This window comes from Natator depressus, chromosome 9, assembly GCF_965152275.1.
Source record: "Natator depressus isolate rNatDep1 chromosome 9, rNatDep2.hap1, whole genome shotgun sequence".
Lineage (NCBI taxonomy): Eukaryota > Metazoa > Chordata > Testudines > Cheloniidae > Natator > Natator depressus.
In genome coordinates this window covers 97,700,670-97,720,458 of record NC_134242.1, presented here as the reverse complement: position 1 = coordinate 97,720,458, position 19,789 = coordinate 97,700,670, and the positions used below count along the sequence as shown (strand labels likewise).

The 19,789-nt window shown below is 41.2% G+C and overlaps 1 protein-coding gene across 1 annotated transcript in view; it reads right to left on the bottom strand.

The window, feature by feature from the left end:
• GPC4 (glypican 4) overlaps positions 1-19,789 on the bottom strand; it is a 107,297-nt gene that overhangs the window by 45,470 nt on the left and 42,038 nt on the right. The window contains exon 2 of the mRNA XM_074962747.1: positions 6,367-6,525. Coding sequence (XP_074818848.1) covers positions 6,367-6,525 — 159 coding nt within the window. The remainder of the gene's footprint in view (positions 1-6,366; positions 6,526-19,789) is intronic.

Genomic DNA, 19,789 nt, shown 5'->3' with positions numbered 1-19,789 from the left:
AGCGAAACACCGTGCACACAACAATTTGCACAAAAGAAGTTTTTTGCGCACACAGCCTGTCAAAAATGAGAGGGAACATTGCCTACAGTGGCCTGTTCTTATACACTGAGGAGTAATGATCCATTTTTCCTGTACCTCTGGGATTTACTATTCTCGAGTTCCCGAGACTTGCTATAGAGGAAGGGATCCAGTCAGACTTATCCTTATTTGGGGGGGGGGGGGGGCGCCCTGTGAAGCCACTTCTTTTGCCCTATCTCCTCCTAACTAAGAACAGTTTCTCATACAATGATGCACAGCGACAGCCATAGGATTTCTAGGAGCGGACTGTTTTGGAAACCTTCTTAATTGGCATTAGTTAAAAAGCCAGTTGAGAGACACTGGAAGACGGGAACTAAAGCCAGCATACTGCTAGTTTAGCAGATCCTGCACCTCTTGCTTGTGCCATTAGACCCACTGACACTTATGGGGGCCACACACACAAGTATGGATTTGCAGGATTCAGCCTTGGATCTCTGATACTGCAGCCAGAGCTGTCAATCAAAGTTCAATTGTCTGATACGACATTCATGTCCCAAAAGGAGAACTACTTTGGCAAGGGAAAGAGGCCTGATTGGTATGCACGCTCTCTGGTTACTCCTAGGAAGGGAGGCTGGAACATAGTTGGAATAGTGGCAAAGGAATCTACCCCATTTTACTTTAGGTGGACGGAGAGTTAATAATTAGGGGCTTCAGTCCCCAGAAGGAATTTTTACTTCTTGGTTCAGATTCTGCTCACGGAAGAGGCCCTATAAACTCTGGCTAATGATTAATGGGTTGTAGTTCTCCAGCCTGAAAGCAGGAGCTTAACAGTTCGCTCCTGAAACTCTCCATTTTGCAGAGATTTTCTCACAGAAAATTTGCAATTCGAGAATCTCTGACAGCAGAGGTGTATGCTCCCCCTTCCTTTGGGTCACTGTTTTCAGTTTACCAAGGAGAACTACCATGGAACTATGGCCTGAATGGCCAATGGTGCATGATCAGAAGGCCCCCATTTGGCTTGTTTCTTTATTTCCCCCTGTTCTTCCTGGAGTAGCCTGAGGGTCAGGAATAACCCTCAGCATTATTTGGCCTAATAGGGAATGCACAACCGACATGGCCAACTCTTATCTCCTAATGGATAATGAGCTATGTTCTGTACCCACAATAAGTGACAGACTCTTGAAATTACCAAAGTAGCTGAAATAATTGCGCACCACCAGAGAAACTCCCCTCTTCTGCAGAAATCCACAACTGACTCCTCAGATACTGAAACTCTGCTCTCGGGAGTGGGGTTTCCTCCCCTATGGCCAGTTCGGCCACCAGAAAACGCAGTCTGCCATTTTTCCAGGGGGGCTTCATGACAGAAAAATATGCCCCCAAGTCACCTTTAGCAAGAAGAAAAGAAATAATCCTCAGTAAAAGAAATCTATCTAGCTAAGAGACTTGAAAAATAAAGCTGTAATGACCGTTAGATTGCTGGATCCCCCTGGCTCCCAGCTGGCGCACTCCCCGCCAAGTCTTCAAACGTGAACGGGGCGTGAGGCACCTGAGAATTCTCAGCCACAAGCTGAGATCTCCACTTGCACTTTAGAGTTAGAGTTAGAGTTACAGTGACCACTGGGAGGAGTCCATTTGCCAAAGGGTTTCGTTTTACTCTCTTCGTATTTGTTTCATCTTAAATGTTAATGGAAAACTTGGGGTGGGGGCATACATAAGGAGATCTTCTCAACATTTAATAGCTTTCCAGATGCCGGCTTGTGCTGGGCAGTTTTATAGGAATTATTTTGTCACTTGGGCATTGGACTTGCCCAATCTACTGCCAATCCCGCCTGTGAACTGATCGTTTCATGTTTGCCCTGATGCCCTGAATACAGCATCTGAAGATCCGCAGAGATCTGAGTCTTCATAGTCTTTGCCACGATATATAATAGGAAAAGTCAAGAGGCAATCATTTAACTGCACTTAAAACACTTGTAAGGGAAATCATTAGCTGCCTATTGAACTCACTGCATCATTAATATTACTTACTTGTATTGTTGCAGCACCCAGATGACCCAATCATGATCAGGGCCCCATTGTGCTCAGCTAAGTCCCTGCCCTGAGCATCTTACAAATGACAAATATACCAAGAAATCTTTCTATCAGGACGATTCAGAACTGGAACAGGCTTCCAAGGGAGGTTGTGGAATCCCCATCAGGGGGAGGTTTTTAAGAACAGGTTGGACAAACATTTGGCAGGGCTGGTCTAAGTTTACTTAGTCTGGCAGGGGGCTGGACTAAGATGACCTCTCGAGGTCCGTTCCAGCTCTACATTCCTCTCGTTCTGGGATTCTAAGAGACATACTGTACTCTCTTTATAACTTATGTTCTGAGAGTGTTTCATGACATTTTATTATTTAGTGACACCACACTTGGTAGAACAGAGGGAAATTAGACAACTCTGCCATTTGAACCATCATGCAACAAAATCAGCATAGCTTCTGCCATAGACAGTGACGATTTTTAAAGGCTTGTCTCTCCTCCAAGAAATGTATGTAGTAAAACAAGCCTCATCTAAGGAGCAACAGAACAGCGGAGGAAGAATAATCTAAGTGAGGTCACCATCCCATATAAATATTTCCCACCCCATCCTCATTTCACAAAAGACTGGACTATTTTTGCTCCAGTCCTGCCTTCATCCCCCTCAAATATTTATCTTTGAGAAGTGACCAAAGCATGGAAAATTTCATCCTGAAAGATGGAAACTTACGAAAGCTGCAAGCAACTGAAAGCAAGGTTAAATGCTTATGCAACCTCCAATCACAGTGTTGCTGCTATGATTCATAGACTTTAAGGTCAGCAGGGACCACTAATCATCTAGTCTGACTTCCAGCATAACAGAATCTCACCCAATAATTTCTGCATCAAGCTGGTAAAGCTTGTCTGAGCTACAGCATATATTTTAGCAAGACATCCAGTCTTGACTGCACAGAATTCCAGAGACAGGGAATCCATCGCCTCACTAGATTAAGTTGTTCCGGTGGTTAATTATTAATTATTAATTTTCAAAATATGTACCTTATTTCTATGTTTTATTACATGCAGAACTGTGGTTAAAGTGATTTATATTACAAAAGAAAAGGCCTGTGGGGAACAGACAATCATGCTGTCATGTTATACAAGCATGTTTAAATAGGAGATAAAGATATTCGGTTATAAGATCTCCATGCTCTCCCCCCCTGAAAATTCAGAACATACACAGCTCGATCCCAGTTTATAATGTAGATTACAAGGAGCTGAAGTTACTTCTGGTTGGTCTTTTAGAGATCCTGGACATCAGAAGTTTGTTTTGTTTTCCTGCCTAAGAAAGATACAGAAAGTTTATGAACCCACTCCCTGACGTGTGTCACTTGGTGCCAGATCAATGCAATTCTGATGACCAGATTGTCATTCCAACCATGTCTAGTACCGGGGGGCAGTTTAACAGAAAAATTCCAACAGCCACCTTACATTTCATCCTCCATATCAGGGACACTGCTGCTTCTTGCTACTTACATTTATTTATGGCAACTGTTACAAAGGTCAAAAACACAGCAGTACTTTACATTTGTTGGTCTCTCTTTTCAAACTTGAATGTCAAGGCTAACAGATTAGCAGCTCGACCCAAAATGGTTTTTCCAAAGACTGAAAAGGGTTTGGAGTCAAGGACACAGACAGCCGTTCAAAACAAGAAAGCTGCTGCTCACTACTAGGTCTCACTCCCGGAGCACCAACGATGTGACACTACACAGGAAAAGCCTTTGGCATGGCTGACTGGAAATGCTTGTTCCACAGATGTGACCTGGGATCTAGTTTTGTTATGGGAATTTAGGTTCTTTGCAGTAACCCACTTGCCTTCTCTGTCAATAGAACTGCTGTTAACCGGATGACTTTACGTTAGGCACAGGAAGATGCAAGGTTTGTTTTCTGTCAACCTTATTTTCATTTGAATTAGTTGACCTCTAGCAATTTCCATGAGGGAGCCTACAGGAATTCCTACATAATCAAAATAAGGGCAAGGACCCATGGCAAGAACCCCAAACTTCGACAAGGGAGAGCCTGCTTTTCAAATCTTACTCTACACAGACAGTACATATCTCTGGGCCAGGATTTTTTCATTTTGGGTTCTGGACCAATTACATCAAATCTGAGGACACTGGAATTCCAACCAAGTTTGAATTACAAGAAACATTCAATTTTCCGTTTCAAATGGACTTCATTGATTTTACTTATTTAGGCCAACATATTTTAAAAAGGGCACCTAAAGTTAAGCATTACAAGGTCATAATTCAGGCAGGTAAGTGGCTGCAAGCTGCTGGCTGCTCAGCAAATTTTGAAAAATCAAGCCATTCAGTTAGACCCTTAAGTATGGACTTAGGGGCTCACCTTTAGTTAGGCAGGTTTGAGAGACTTGGCCTTAGATTTTAGCACAGTTTCCCATAATTTACTGTACAGCAAATGTTTCTTCATCCATCACTGAAAGAGTTAAGGATGATCCGTCTCCTACAACAGTTCTTCCCCTGCTTTGTTATCAGCTCAAATTCACATAGTTAAGAAGGATGATTCTTCTTCTTAGACCCTTAATTATAAAACTTCAGCAGGCATAAAATAAGGACTCGTGTTGAAGCACGTTGTCTTGTACTAAAGTTCGTACTTTGAAGATTCCAACTATATTAATTTTTTCCAAAGAGCACTGCAGCACCTCACATCATAAAAACAGGCAGACACACCTAAGTGCGCTCCTGACAATAGGTGTGACCGCACCGGGTTACACGATAAATTGCATATGCACATATGTTTTCAGCTACAACAGTGTTTTACAAAGTCTCATCAGTCCCCTGAGGTGAAGCTGGTGCTATTCATCTGGTCCTCTTTTAGGGGCTTATCTACAGACTGGATTCCATTTCGTGTCTGGTCCTGCATTTAATAAGTCTGCAAGTCTAGACACTTCGGTGATGTGTTTATCACCCCCTCTGTGCAGCAGCAGGTAGAGAGAGAAGACAGTGGAAACCTCAAATGAGGTTATATGGGGGCAATGTTTAGCTGGAGCCCGTTTCTGCAATTTCACTTCGACTTTGACAATTTTAACACCTCTTAACTTTTTTAAATCATCCAAGTTCTGGTGTATTTTGAAAGCAAGGTGCTCCTACCTCTTCAGTGGTTTAGAAGTATACACAGTAACTCCCTTGTGTGTTTAATAAGTAAAGATATGTAAGTAAAATAAAAATTGTACCCATTCCAAGTTCTGAGCAGACAAACAAGATATTCACAGAGTAGAAAGCTCTTATGTTACAAAACTGGTCCAGTAAATTAACTGGCATGGCAGCTTTTGAAAGAGCAGCAAATTCCACACCTTTGAGGCTATTTGGACCTCTTTTGTGGATTGTTTGATCGACAGAAGACAACAGAATGGTGACGTATCCAGGAATTCTCTTGGTGAGCCTTGGTGAAGTGGGACTGGGACAGGTGTACACTGATTTCTTTGGTGTACAAGAGTTTTCTGGCTCTGGATGGTATTTCCTCCATTTGATACACTATAACTGAAGCGTTGTCTCTCTTTTGTTTCCTATGACTTTTATCTGCCCCTACGTAGATCAGTCTGAAGAGACAGTATACCGCATTTCAGGTGACTATAATACAAATGACAACTCCCACACAGGAACACTTATTAATGAGAGCTGCCATTTAGTGTCAATTTGGCAGCAATTTCAGTTCTTCCCCCGCTTCCTTATTGACTCAAGTTCACATAGTTAAGATGGGTGATTATTCTTCTTAGATCCGTAATTATCCTGAAGGTTAAAACATCAGTGGGCATAAAATAAGGACCGAATTCATTTCACTTGTGACCCACCTCATACTTGAACCCAGGTCTCCATATGTAGGAGTACTGTATTTTGCTCACTGCTCTGCTTAGCCCTGATGACTAAGTTCAATGAATACAAATCCTTTTAGCTCTCATCACACTGGGCGAGTGTCAGCATTCATGTAGATCCATGCTGAGAGACATGCATATTGTGATTATACATTTTGCAGAGACACAGAAACAAAACTAACTGTGGTCTACATTTATAGCACACTGGATTTTCTACAAATGAATCAGGAACAAAAGATATATCGCAATGGGAAACTAACAGACATAATCAGCAAATACTTCTATTACACTGGATTGCAAAACAAGCAATGTTCTAACCTCACCACCGCCAGTCATGAGTTATGATCTTCCCAAGTCAACAGTGAAAGACACAGTGCAAGTAGACTGCATATAAAGGAACACGGAGATTATTTTAAGTTTTATCAGTGTGACAGCAAATTCCAAGCTCCAGTACTTACCATCAAACTTTTTATAACGGGAACTAAACGTTGTCTGTAAGTGATTGCTAAGTTCTACTACCGCATTTCTGAAGTCATGTTTACTCTGCTGACTGTACTTCTCTTCCATTTCTTGAGAACAACATGTGTAACCTTGTGGACATACTTTCAAATGGTCACCTGAAAAATTAAGAGTAAATAATTTAAAGTTACATAAAGAATATTTAAAAGAGACAAGAAAGTTACTATGTAACAGGCTATAATGCACGCGCGCGCATACACACCAAGCCTAAACTCCTTATTCTGGCAATACCACTTAAAACTAATGGGATTTTGAATCAATTAAGCATGCAGGATCAAGTCCTTACCCATGAAAACGCACTTTGGAGAAACTCAGCAGTACCTATGTGAAGACCCTAATTTTGTCCATTGCTGAGTATGCAACAAAGCCTGTCCTCAGTTTTTATTTATTCAGCACATATATTGAGTTAATCAGCAGAAATTAATTTTAGACAGTAATTTACACCAAAATGGCCTCTCTACATAGATAGATAGATAGATAGATAGATAGATAGATAGATAGATAGATAGATAGATAGATAGATAGATAGATAGATAGATAGATAGATAGATAGATAGATAGATAGATAGATAGATAGATAGATATTCTCCCCCCCCAAACACTGATTTCTTCAATTGCTACTTTCAGTTCATTCCATTAAAAAAGGCATGGATGCAGCACTGACCACAAAGGTCTTTTTTGTATATTGGAACCCCATGAAGAGGAGATTTAGCTCTCAGAATTAAGACTGCCCAGGGTTTTAAAATACAGAGTAGTTTGATTACTTGCTTTGGTCAACCCATTAAGTTTCCCACCCCTCTCATTTTACACAGTTTGCTAGTAGGTAAAGTCATGACAACCCCATGGCAGAAGTCATAGCTAGAAGTCTGCTCAGTCTTCAGAGCCATATACAGCAACCTGTACCTCCCTTAACCTCATTCTAAAATTTAAATAGCTTTTTTCTGGTTTCATTTTGTTTGTTCAGAACTAATTCAATAATAGGCCATTGATACCTCCCTTCTCTCCAGCAAAACAGTTTCTGAAGCCTATTGCAACCTTTGATATTCACCCCTGTGACCGGCTCATGTGTTTTTCCAGTAATTTAAATAGCCAGCTCACACTTTTTTCAATTATTACAGGCACAAGATACTTAATACTTAAAATATTATTGCTTGCAGTAGGGAAGCCGTTTAAAAGGTCTTCAGAACTTCAGGAACAGAATAAGATGGCCAGATGTTTTCCCATGTGATCAGGAAGTTGAGTGCTTCAGATGTCAACTAACAGCCAAACGTTGTTCTCAGTTAATTTCAGCCAAGTGACTCCAGATTCTCAAGTGTATCTGAACACAGAATTTGGCCCTGTATAATTAGTGGTTAAAGATGACATCCTGACACTTTGTAAGATTTCATACAATTTTAGTGGTTTTAGTAAATTGCTTCTTTTCTGTAGCGTCATGGACCAAGATACCAGCTTCATATTGTGCTTTATCACTCCACCTTACACCAATGTAAAGTGGTCTGCAATAACATCATGTACCATGTAACATGGTGTGGTTGAAGCAACCTGGGATATGGCATCCAGGAATACTGAAGTGTGGCAATCTCTATAAAAGGTTGTAGAGGTGATCAGATCAACCCATCGTCACAGGAAATTCATTAAGTCACCTTCTCTCTTCATTTCAGAGTTCTGATTGCACACTGGAGAGCAGCGCTGTAACTCTCCTGTCTGGGTGCTGCAGGGGTGAACTAAAGGAATTTTAGTTTGCATTAACGTAGTTCGCAGCACTTTGGTGGACATATTCACACCCCACTAGTCCGAACGTCAGGGCATTGTAGACACAGCTTTAGGGTCAGTCTCCCCTGATTTTTGGCTTAAGGCATCAGATGGAAAAGAAAAGACGACAATTTTCTAGCATCAGACTGCAAGTGGGAACACGGCACAGGCTGACAGCAACCTTAAGTCAAGGATCATTAGAGAGGTTCATAAAGTTATGTTAATCATGGCTGCCATGTTTGCATGATTGTCTGACTACATGGCCTCTAAAATGGGCCTTGGATTAAGCACTGCGTTTTCTGTGGTCATAACCATTTACGGTGGGAAAAACGTCTCATCTGTTAAAGCATTAAAAAATGTTAAAAAATAAATTACGTATGCTCAACGCAGAATGGAGCTGGCACATCCTTGGCTGACACAAACTCTCCTTCATTTTATGTTCCTTTTGCCAGCGTCTGACAATGTTTATATGTAATTTATCTAACTGTGGGCAATTTGGGTCATCTTTCCTGCCTGCCTAAGTGTGTTAATGTCTCCCTTTCAGACAGTTATAAAATGCCTTTTTAAATAAATATCATCCTTAGGAATCTCTTTTCCTAAATCTATTTTTCTTTTGCACTGCAAAAACAAACTGTTTGTTTGGTTTTTTTGGCATTACAGGAGTCCTTGGCCAACAGATAATTCTGCAGCAAATGATCTATTGGACAACACTGCCTACCAAGCTTGAGTTATGGAAAGCCCGGGGTCTTGTTAGTACAGGAAGCTATGTTGCTAAGAGTCAGTTTTCAGGAAACAAACTTCACCAGCCTTATTCAGGAATCTTTCCTCTACTTGTTTCAATATACAACTTTCACCGGTTTGACAGGGCCAAAGGTACCCTCCAGGGTAAATATTATTTTCCAAAAATGGTGGACTCCAGCCCTGCTCTTCCCCCCATTCCCCTTCATAATTTAGGAACATATTTAATTTCCAAACAAGGTATAATTTGCTGAAGCATTTCACAATTAGACCTGTCTTGAAAAGTGCTGGTAGAGCTATATAAATAAATATCAGCTTGAGCGTTGCACTGTACTGAGGTGTTAAACTCCGGCTACCCATACAATATATTGTCACGAACAACAGGTTAAAACAGCAACAGAGTTATGGAACAGAACAAACATAATACTAAAAGATGTGATTGCGAACTTCTAAATATCTATCTTATTAACACACAAAGAACAAAGTAATGCTGGGGTTGTTTGTTTTGCAACAGACGCTGCTGTTATGGCATTTAGAGCAAGTTATAAAATGAAAACCAATTTTTGTGAGACGTTCTGCAATTTAAATGGGTCATTTCAAAGTGTTCAAAATCGTCCCATTTTTCATTTATTTTAACTTTTTATTATTTAAAAACAATTCAGAAGCAGTATTGAAAAAGTCTATCAACATTTTCCTTCGTGAATTATGGTAAACAAAACATTTCGATACATTTCCAAGATATTTTTAATTTTAAAGGGGTGGGGGGGAAGGAGCACCAATTTTTTCATTTAAAAAATTTCATTAAAAAAGCCATTTTACAAATAAACTGGCAAATGCTGATCAGTTCTAATATTCATTCAATGAAGCAGTTTTGGATCCATTTATGAAATTACAAGTATTATAATGCTACTTTTTAAAATGTCCTTTTCCATTATCTTATTCTATTTTGCATTTCAGAATATTTTAATCAGAAATACTATTCTCTTCAGCACGAGGTATAATACAAAACTACTTTTCTGTGATCACTTTCGTCTCAGACTTGCAAATTTAAATAATAATACCTTCTTTGTTATGGTTCATAGAGATTTGATTTATTACTTGGTTCATCATTACCAAATCACGCTCCCAACCTAAACTCAGACAGTCAAAAATGACCGACCAGCAATCTAATTATGGAAGATATTTCTCAGCCATGTCAGCACTATGCAATCTTGGCTTATGACCAGATATCAGGTCTGTCTGGAGCCTGGGAGATCCCAAAATTAAGTGTTAATGCAGGGGAGGATACAGCCTCTTACCCATGGTATAGAAAAATACTCTGAGATTGGGTGCTGTTTTTCCAAATATTAGTATTCTGTCAAAGGGGAAGTGAGAATCATTAAAGATTTTGAGCCACTGTTGTAATGTTGAAAGTCTATGTTTAGCATCTCCATGGTCCAAATTCAAGTACATTTTCACATTCTTGCTTCCTGCTGCCCTAACAAGAGCATCCAGATCTAAAGCATTCGGGAGCAATTTCATTCTGACGCTTTTTGAGTAAATCAGCCATTAAAGCATAGGGCATGCCTTACTTCTGGAAACAAAGGGTTACAAATACAGTTTCTGTTAGGCATTCACCTGTGATGTATGTTCACACAAATTAATTTCTAGGGAAAGAAACCAAGGGGGGTGGAGACAAAGTGCACATATATAAACCATGGGAACACTATATGGTTTTCCCATAAAATTTCTAGTTATACGTCTCACACCAATCAGCACTAAAAAGCCACATTTATAGCTAGTGAACAACTCTTTTGTAGATCGGACACTGAAAACAATGTATTGGTAAACAAAAGGTATCACGTGGAACTGTATTAAAATTGTTGTTGCATGCAATATAATTAAAATACAAAGCTTGGAAAAACTATAGGCAGAGGTAATACGTAATGTGGACTAGTCAGAGCTGCGTACAGGAGATTTAAGTAATCACTTGTGATGTGGGAAATTAAAATGGTTACTTCTTGAAAGCAAAATTAATGAACCATGCCAGCTTTTCAATGCACTTATAGCTAGAAAAAATGGACAAATATATGTACATTGTCTGTTTAGACCCAAATAAATAAAGATGAGTAGTGATTTAATACACTATGGCTGAAGCACATTCTGCAGTAATCCTTTCTAAGTTAACACTCAGCAAACAAGACCTAGGTAAGAGAACACTTCATGTTGTATGCAGTTTTAAGTTAAACCTCTCTGCGCTTTTTATTAGTAGTATTTTATTTTTACTATCCTATAATACTTGCCCTGCAGTCACACAGTTCTGCAGTGGCTTCCATTCAAGTTAAACGTACCAAGCAATACAACAAAATGCATTACAATAACCACTTTGGTTAACTGTATTGCAAAATCAATTTAAGAAAAGTTACAACATGTTTGCAGTATAGCTACTGTCACGTGGACTTTTTATATATATATTTTCCATACAGGATTGCTTGCATCTCGCATATCTGTCAACATGATGGACTGGAATGATTAACAAAGCCTTCCTTGAGGGCTAATTAGCAACGTATCTCTTCAAAACGTGTATTTTTATATTACTCAAGTTAAAAAAGTCAAGTGGCAGAGTTTAGAACATTGCCTATTCTTACACCCAAGAGAAAGCTCAGAAAATGAAAGTCAAATAAACTTAGGTTTTAAACAATTACAAAAAGTGCTGCATTTAGGTAATACTATAATGGTGCCACAAACGACATAGATTTTTGCAGTGTGTTGGAAAACTTGTTCCTTCAATTTAACTTGCTACTGAAGGGCAAAAAAGGGCCCATTTATCCTAAAAACAGCTCCCTTCACCAAAATCTGGATTGACATGCTAGCCTGCCATCCAGACTATCCTGCTTTTTATTTCCAGTCTGGTTTTTGCTTCTGATCCGTGGGAAGGTAGCTTTGGCACACCCAACTGAGACCACGCTTTTCAGCAAAAGAAGCTTTACAGCTGCCAGGCAATTTAAGTTTTCAGGGTCTGGTTAATTAGGCTCTTCAACTGGACACAATTCCCATTTGAAACAGCTGTTCCACGGTAACAGGTTAGTTGAGTACTCAGGAGACAATACTGTTCCAGGACCGGGCAAGTACAGCCAGTATTTCAGACCCATAATATTGTCTCTCTCTCTCTCCTCTGACACAGTGGTTTTCAAACGTCTTAGGCTGCATACTCCTTTCCAAATAACGTAGTCTCCCGCAACCCCCAATTAGCAGAGGCGACACATGAGGGTCACGCAGGGTCACCTTCCCTCCCCAGAACTCTGCCAGGGTTTATCTCAGAGGTTCCCACACTGTGGGGTGCAATAAGGTTACTGGGGGACATGAAGACCTGATGGGGCTCCTCTGTATGGCAGGAAAAGCGGACAGGGCTCTGTGCAGGTGGTCTCGGCTGCCAGGATCAGGCTCCTTGCCCGCTTCGCTCCCCAATTGCTGCAGCCACAGTAGCCACCAACCAACAGTTATGCTCCCCTGCGGGGGATATTGGCAGACACTCCCCCCGGCTCCCGCTGCTTCCACGGGCTCCTTCCATCGCCCCTGGGGCCCACGATCACCTCCGGGCCCTGTTGCCTCCCCCCGGTGCTTAAGTTGTAACAAAAGAGGTACCAGGCCACCCTTACTTCTGTGCTGCTTCCAGCCAGCAGCCGCTGCTCTCCAGCCACCCCGGAACACAAATTTAAGCACTGCCTCCCCTCAACCCCCGCCACTGTCCCAAGCTCCCTTCCGTGTCCTCACGCCCCGGGCCCGCCCTGTTCCTTACCTCTTGACCACGGCGCCCTGGGCAGTCACCCACATGGTCCACCCATAAGGCCAGCCCTGCATCCTCTTGTCCTGCCTGACAGAGCCTGCACTAGCATGGATCTTTCCACGCCCCTGCCAACCCTGGCCTATATGTCATTAAAGGATTTTTCCCCCAGACCCCCTTGCAGAGAGTTGAGGTACCCCATGGGTACCCGTACCCCAGTTTGAAAACCACTGCTCTACACGTATCCGCTTGTATCACTGTTAAGAGTTTTATCACTTCCTCTAAAATCAACAATCAAAAGAATCCAGGACTGTCATGCTGGAATCTAATCCAATTTCACACTAAACTTGTCTTCTAATTATCACCAAATATTAGGCTTCCACTCATCATAGATAACTGACATATTACAAATCTGAAGAGGGCAAAACACATTAGAAAAGCAATATCCTTCTCTCTCTCTCACCCTAGAACGACAGGAATGAAAGGAATCAAGAAAACCTGGGATCCTATAATGCTTGCTCTGGCACTGATCAGCTGTGAGATTTTGGACACATCACGAAAGCCAGACATTTTAGTGTCCCCTGAATTTTATCAATGCCAATTTTGGGGGACCGACCTTGAAGGATTTCGGGTCTTTGAAGTGCCAAGCATCTTCCCTTGTCCTGAGTGGCCACATTTCGGATTGACCCCAAAGCTTCCAGTACAAGCTGTTCCATCTGCAGTTAAAGGACACCTTTACCAAGCCACTGATTTCTATCCACCGAATGACTAATGTACATTTCTTGAACACAGATACACCATTCTCCCTTTCTTTATAAAAAAAATATTTAGTTTTTAATAGTACATATAAATCCAAACACAAAGGTGCCAAAAGATACACCTCAGCAGATACCTACGCTGCTCATCCTTAGCTTTTCTGCTCTGTGAGGCCCCAAGTCAGCAAATTATTTATGCATGTGCGGAACCTTAAGCTATTGACTTTAATGGGACTAATTTCCATGATTAAAATTAGGCCTCTGTTTAAAAACCTTGCTGCATCAGGGCACAGATCTCTGCTCTCCTGATGACTGCGCTCTTGTTCAGTTATTTGCACATGCCAACTGGCTTAGTAAGTACATACAAACAGTCAGTTTGCAAAACTAAAACAGACCTGTTATTAGATCAGTTTTGAAAAAGAGATGACAGGTTTCAGAGTAGCAGCCGTGTTAGTCTGTATCCGCAAATAAGAAAAGGAGGACTTGTGGCACCTTAGAGACTAACAAATTTATTTGAGCATAAGCTTTCGTGAGCTACATCCGATGAAGCGAGCTGTAGCTCACGAAAGCTCATGCTCAAATAAATTGGTTAGTCTCTAAGGTGCCACAAGTACTCCTTTTCTTTTTGCAAAAAAGAGTTCTCTCAGGAACTCTGCAGAAGCAATTCCCAAGCAGTCCACACATGCTGAGATCTAATTACGTTTGCATGATATGCTAATAAGCTCACTGACAGAAAGGCCCCCACAAGCTTAAGAGGGCAATCAGATTGTCCCCTCTTTGGGAGACAAATTAGCGAGCTAACAAAGAAACACACTGCTCTGATTATCTTCCTAGCCCCTTCTTGTTCTTCCTCTCTGTGAGCATCCCCTTTGTTCCCTCCCCCACCCCTCCACTCTTTCTCTGAGCCGAATTCCATGCTGTCCTTTAAAAGAAGAGTCACCCTTTTGTGCATCAAATGATCACCACGTCATCAAATTCCTCTTCTGCCACCCCTTGCAGAGGTGCACTGCTAACAGCATTGCTGGTATTTCAGTTCAACACCAACATGCTTTCTTCCCTCTCTTCAGAACACTTTGTGGCCACTTGCGAATGGCCAAAGACAGCTTGCATGTCAGTGGCAGCTCACTGCTATTTCTTCCCTACCTGATCTCTTTCAATGCATCATGACACTACACAAGCACATTCAACGGAGAGCCATGCTGAACACACAGCGAATGGGTCTACATTGCACAACATGGTTCACCTGTCTCAGAGCCAGATCCTCTGCTGCTATGAATCAGCTCCAATGAGGGTCAGTTCACACCAGCTGATGATCTAGGGTTATATGATTTTACTGTGGGCTCCCTAACTCTTCTCTTCCCTTCCCCCTTTCCTAGCTAATCAGTAGTTTTTAAGACCGAATACATCCCGTGCAATTTGTGCAGGGAGTTTACCATTAGGGTTGTTCATCAAATCATTGGTTTACTGGGACTTCCCCCCCCCCCTTCTTTGTTTAAAAACAACAACAAACAAGTGCAGCCCATAATGTCCCATTCAATTAGCATCGTTCTGTGTGTGTGTTTGCTTTATTAATGTGTAAGCTGCTGGTTTGTACCATTTTTTGTTTCAGTTATTAATCAAAATACTTTTCATGTCTTTTCGCCGATTACCCAGACGGCACATGACAATTCCCCAGACACATTAAAGCCAGTAATATTGAAATGACTTTCTGCAGACATGCCAAGCACTTAAACCATACCCTTTGATGCCAAAACCAAAGGCCTTTCACCCTTGCTTAACAATGGCGAACTATTTTCAGTCATGCTTTACTGCAACTGTTAACGCAGCTGCTAATTTACCTTGCAGTCCTGGAGAACTGCAGTGTATACAATGCTCCAAAGACATACCTCCCTTCAACACAACAAGCAATCCTAATTATTTCCATAGTGTGTACCTACAGCTACTAAAAATACCCTACACAACCAAGGTCTGTCTGGCTTTTATTTTTCCATTTTGTTTTGTTGACAGCTTTGGGTCCAGAAATTTACTGCCAGGAGGGTTAGAGAACAAGAGAGATTTATATGCATGAGTATGTTAAGCCAAATGCACATTAGGAACCTAAATTCTGTTCTGGAAAGAGCAATTTAGGATGAAGAGAAAATCCTTCCTGTCCACTCACTGAAGGCCAAATTCCCATTGCAAAGTTAATTTTACAGCCCTTTCAATGCACGTGCATGTGAGTACCTGTACCGATGCCAGCAGAGCCCACTAAAGTCAATGCTAACCACCTGAGCAGGGTGAAGTTATGTCTACAGATCAGGCCCTCGGTCACAGACAAACCAGCAGGGGATTTACCCTAGTCTGCAGCCCAGCTCTCCAGTTCACAAGCAACCAAGGAAACTTTGGCCCCTGCATCACCTCAGTTTTCATTAGCATCAACAATTAACACTGGACTGGCTTCCTCTCCTGCCACCTGCATTCTCTGTCACAAATGTTCCAAAGCAGGAATTATTCTAAATCTCACTATAACTACGGTTCTCAGTCTCACTTCGAGACTTACGGTGAAAGCTGCCCCAGGCAACGCGCACAAGGCACTATGCACAGTTTAAAGCCCCAGCTAAGCTAAGAATGTGAATTGGCGGCTAGCTAATGTAACACTGACTTTTAAAAAAGGCTCCAGAGGCAGTCCTGGCAATTACAGGCCAGCAAACCTAACTTCAGTGCCAGGCAAATTGGTTGAAACTATAGTAAAGAATAGAATTATCTGACACACACAGAAGAACATGATTTTGTTGGGGGAGAGTAAACACGTCTTTTGTAAAGGGAACTCACGCCTCACCAAATCTATTTAATTCTTTGAGGGGGTCAACAAGCATATGGATGAAGCTGATCCAGGGGATACAGTGCACTTGTATGGCCCATCTTGATGATCACTTTAGATAAGCTATTACCAGCAGGAGAGTGGGGTGGGAGGAGATTTTGTTTCATGGTGTCTGTGTATATAATAATGTCTTCTGCAATTTCCACAGTATGCATCCGATGAAGTGAGCTGTAGCTCACGAAAGCTCATGCTCAAATAAATTGGTTAGTCTCTAAGGTGCCACAAGTCCTCCTGTTCTTAGTGCACTTGTAGTTTCAGAAAGCCTTTCACAAAGTCCCTTACAAAGTAGGCAATCGTGGGAGAAGAGGAAGTTCCTCTCATGAATCAGTAACTGGTTAAAAGATCGGAAACAAAAGGGTAGGAATAAATGGTCAATTTTCAGAATGGAGAGAGGTAAAGAGTGGGGTACCCCAAAAGATCGGTACTGGGATCAGTGCTGTTCAACATATTCATAAACGATCTAGAGAAAGGGGTAAGTAGTGAGGTGGCAAAATGTGCAGATGAAACAAAATTATTCAAGATCGTTAAGTCCAAAGCTGACTGCGAAGAGTTACAAAACAGATCTCTCAAAACTGGGTGGCTGGGCAACAAAATGGCATCCAATGAAGTGAGCTGTAGCTCACGAAAGCTTATGCTCAAATAAATTTGTTTGTCTCTAAGGTGCCACAAGTACTCCTTTTCTTTTTTGAAAATGGCAGATGAAATTCAACGCTGATAAATGCAAAGTAATGCACATTGGAAAACATCCTAATTTGGATGAGGTCCAAATTAGCTGTTACCACTCAAGAAAGAGATCTTGGAGCCATCGTGGATAGTTTTCTGAAAACATCTGCCCAATGTCCAGCACAGTCAAAAAAGCTAATCATGTTAGGAACCATTAGGAAAGGGACAGAAAATATCCTAATGTCACTATATAAATCCATGGTACACTCACACCTTGAATACTGCCTGCAGTTCTGATCACCTCATCGCAAAAATGATCTATTAGAATTGGGAAAAGTACAGAGACGGGCAACAAAAATTATCAGGGCAGGGACCGGTTTGATATGAGGAGAGATTAAAAAAGACCGGGACTGTTCAGATTAGAAAAGAGACAACTAAGGGGGGATATGACAGAGGTCCATATAATCATGAATGTTGTCTAGAAAGCGGATAAGAAAGTGTTACTTACCCCTTCACATACCACAAGAACCAGGGGTCACGCAATGAAATGAACAAGCAGTAGGTTTTAAACTAACATAAGGAAATACTTCTTTACACAACACACAGTAACCTATGTTGCCAGGGGATGTTGTGATGGCCAAAAGTGTAAGTGTGTGCACAAGAGAATTAGATAAGTTCCAGTGAGCCTAGGTCCATCAATGGCTATTAGCTCAAATGGTCACGGGTGCAACTCCATGCTCTGTGTGTCCCTAAACCTCCGGCTGCCTGATGCTGAAACTGGAGACTGAGGCTGGATCATTCAATAAACTGCCATGCTCTGCTCATTCCCAGGCATCTGGCAATGGCCACGGTCAAAAGCTAAATGAACCATCAGTCTGACCCAGTATGGCCATTCTTATGTCCTAAGCTTACACTCATGAACAGTATTAATACCTGTGTTTGGGGGAAACTCAAATTAAAGAAATTACATCCATCCCCTCTGCACTTTCAGCTAGAAACAACAATCTCCTCTACCTTCCTTCACTTCCAAGGCATGAGGGTGGGTGTTATCCTGCTGTCCGTCTCTGAGACCTTCCAGGTAAAATAGCAATAGCAAAGGGTCTAGTGGACTTCATGCAGTCTCTGGCCATCCTCACGTTTTGGGGTAAAACTTCCGGGGGGTATTTTGTTTGTTACAGGTTTTGTTAATTTATTTTTCTTTATCTAAGATGTCATGCAAGTATTCCACCAAACACCAAAAAGCAACAGGCAGAGACCAAGGGTCCCATTGACTTCAGTGGGGCCAGGATTTCACCTCAAGAAAGGAAAGATTTTGGAAAGTTCCAACTGTGAAGCCAGGAAACGGAGAATCGGAACGGTTTTGCAATCAGAGATTAAGATAAGTGCCTTTTTTTGTTTGTTCTTACAAATCCAAACTATTGATTGTTCACTACCAGACTGACCATTATATTCCACTGCACCCTCCCCCTTGAGATGATCTCTTCTGTAAAATTGCTGCTGAATGAAATTTACCACTGACTTAGGGAGCCTTCCACAGAAGAGGTACAACCAGAAATAAGACATATAATATCGGAGGTTAATTTGGGTTCCATTCCTGACACAACCAAATTAGCGTTGGGTAGGAAACACACACGTGTGTAGGTTAACACATTACTAATGACGGAGAAAAGTGGGAAAAAAAAAATACTGAAAGCCAGTACTTAAAGATCTGTTTAAGCAAAGCTAAAGGAGAATTCAAGTAAAACTGTCACTGCAATCCAACACATTTCACCAAAGCGCTTGGACTGAGAAAATTACAAGCTAGTACTACCCTGGCTTTGCAGAACTCACCATCCATCATGGTCAAAATGAGTTAGCTTCCCATTTCCCTGTGAGAATAGCTATGACTGGCTGTTTGGTTTGACAGTTTGAAATCAAAGACCCAATATGCCATGCACTTTATTCTTCCACTCAGTAAGAACTTGCATCTCAAAAGCTTGTTACAGAGTATTAGTAAAAACAGAAACCTATTTTCAAAAGCCATATCTGATTTCAGATTCAAGTTTATATATTTCTATCTCATCTCCTGCATTGTATTTTTATACTTATTGTTCTGCTCCTCATATGAAACTATAAATGAAAATTTAAGAAGGGACAGAGAGCTCTCATTAGCTTTTGCAAGCTTTTAAATGATCTTGCATAGTTAAAAGTTACATTCCTGGAAAGTATACTGTCAGTTTTGTATTTTCTCAGTACAACAATCATTTCCTTTGCTAAAGGGGCAAAATACTGTAAGATCTTACACCCTTGATAAATATGTTACAATAAGGTGCTCTTTCATTTCAAGACAGATGATATTGACTCAGTTGGTGGAACACCAAATGTAAACCAGAGATGAGAGTAAAGTCGTTCATTCCTGATAACATCAAAAGAGATAAAGAGGACACGAAGACCTGAACATACAAATAGAACAATAGGAGAGTGAATTCTAGGTGATTAGAACTTCCCAACGTTCTCCATCTGTTATGGTAGCTGCGATACTGAAACAACTTCCGCATTGTGTAACTAAAAGTGTCTTCCTTATCCCAGTTACGGCGAGATCAGAATATTGTTAACTGCCACTGAAACCTACGAAGTAAAATCTGCACTGTCAAGTGAAAACACAGAATGAAGGTTCTGTCCCTATCACTGCTGAACTTGAAAGACATCAAAGAGCTTTCACAATGTACCTATGAATACAAATCTAACCTGGGATGTGCTACGGAATGGATAATTCACATAAAAAACTATGTTGGATGGAGACAGACAGAGCTCACAACAAAAGTTACGTACCCAGGATTATTTTGGGAGGC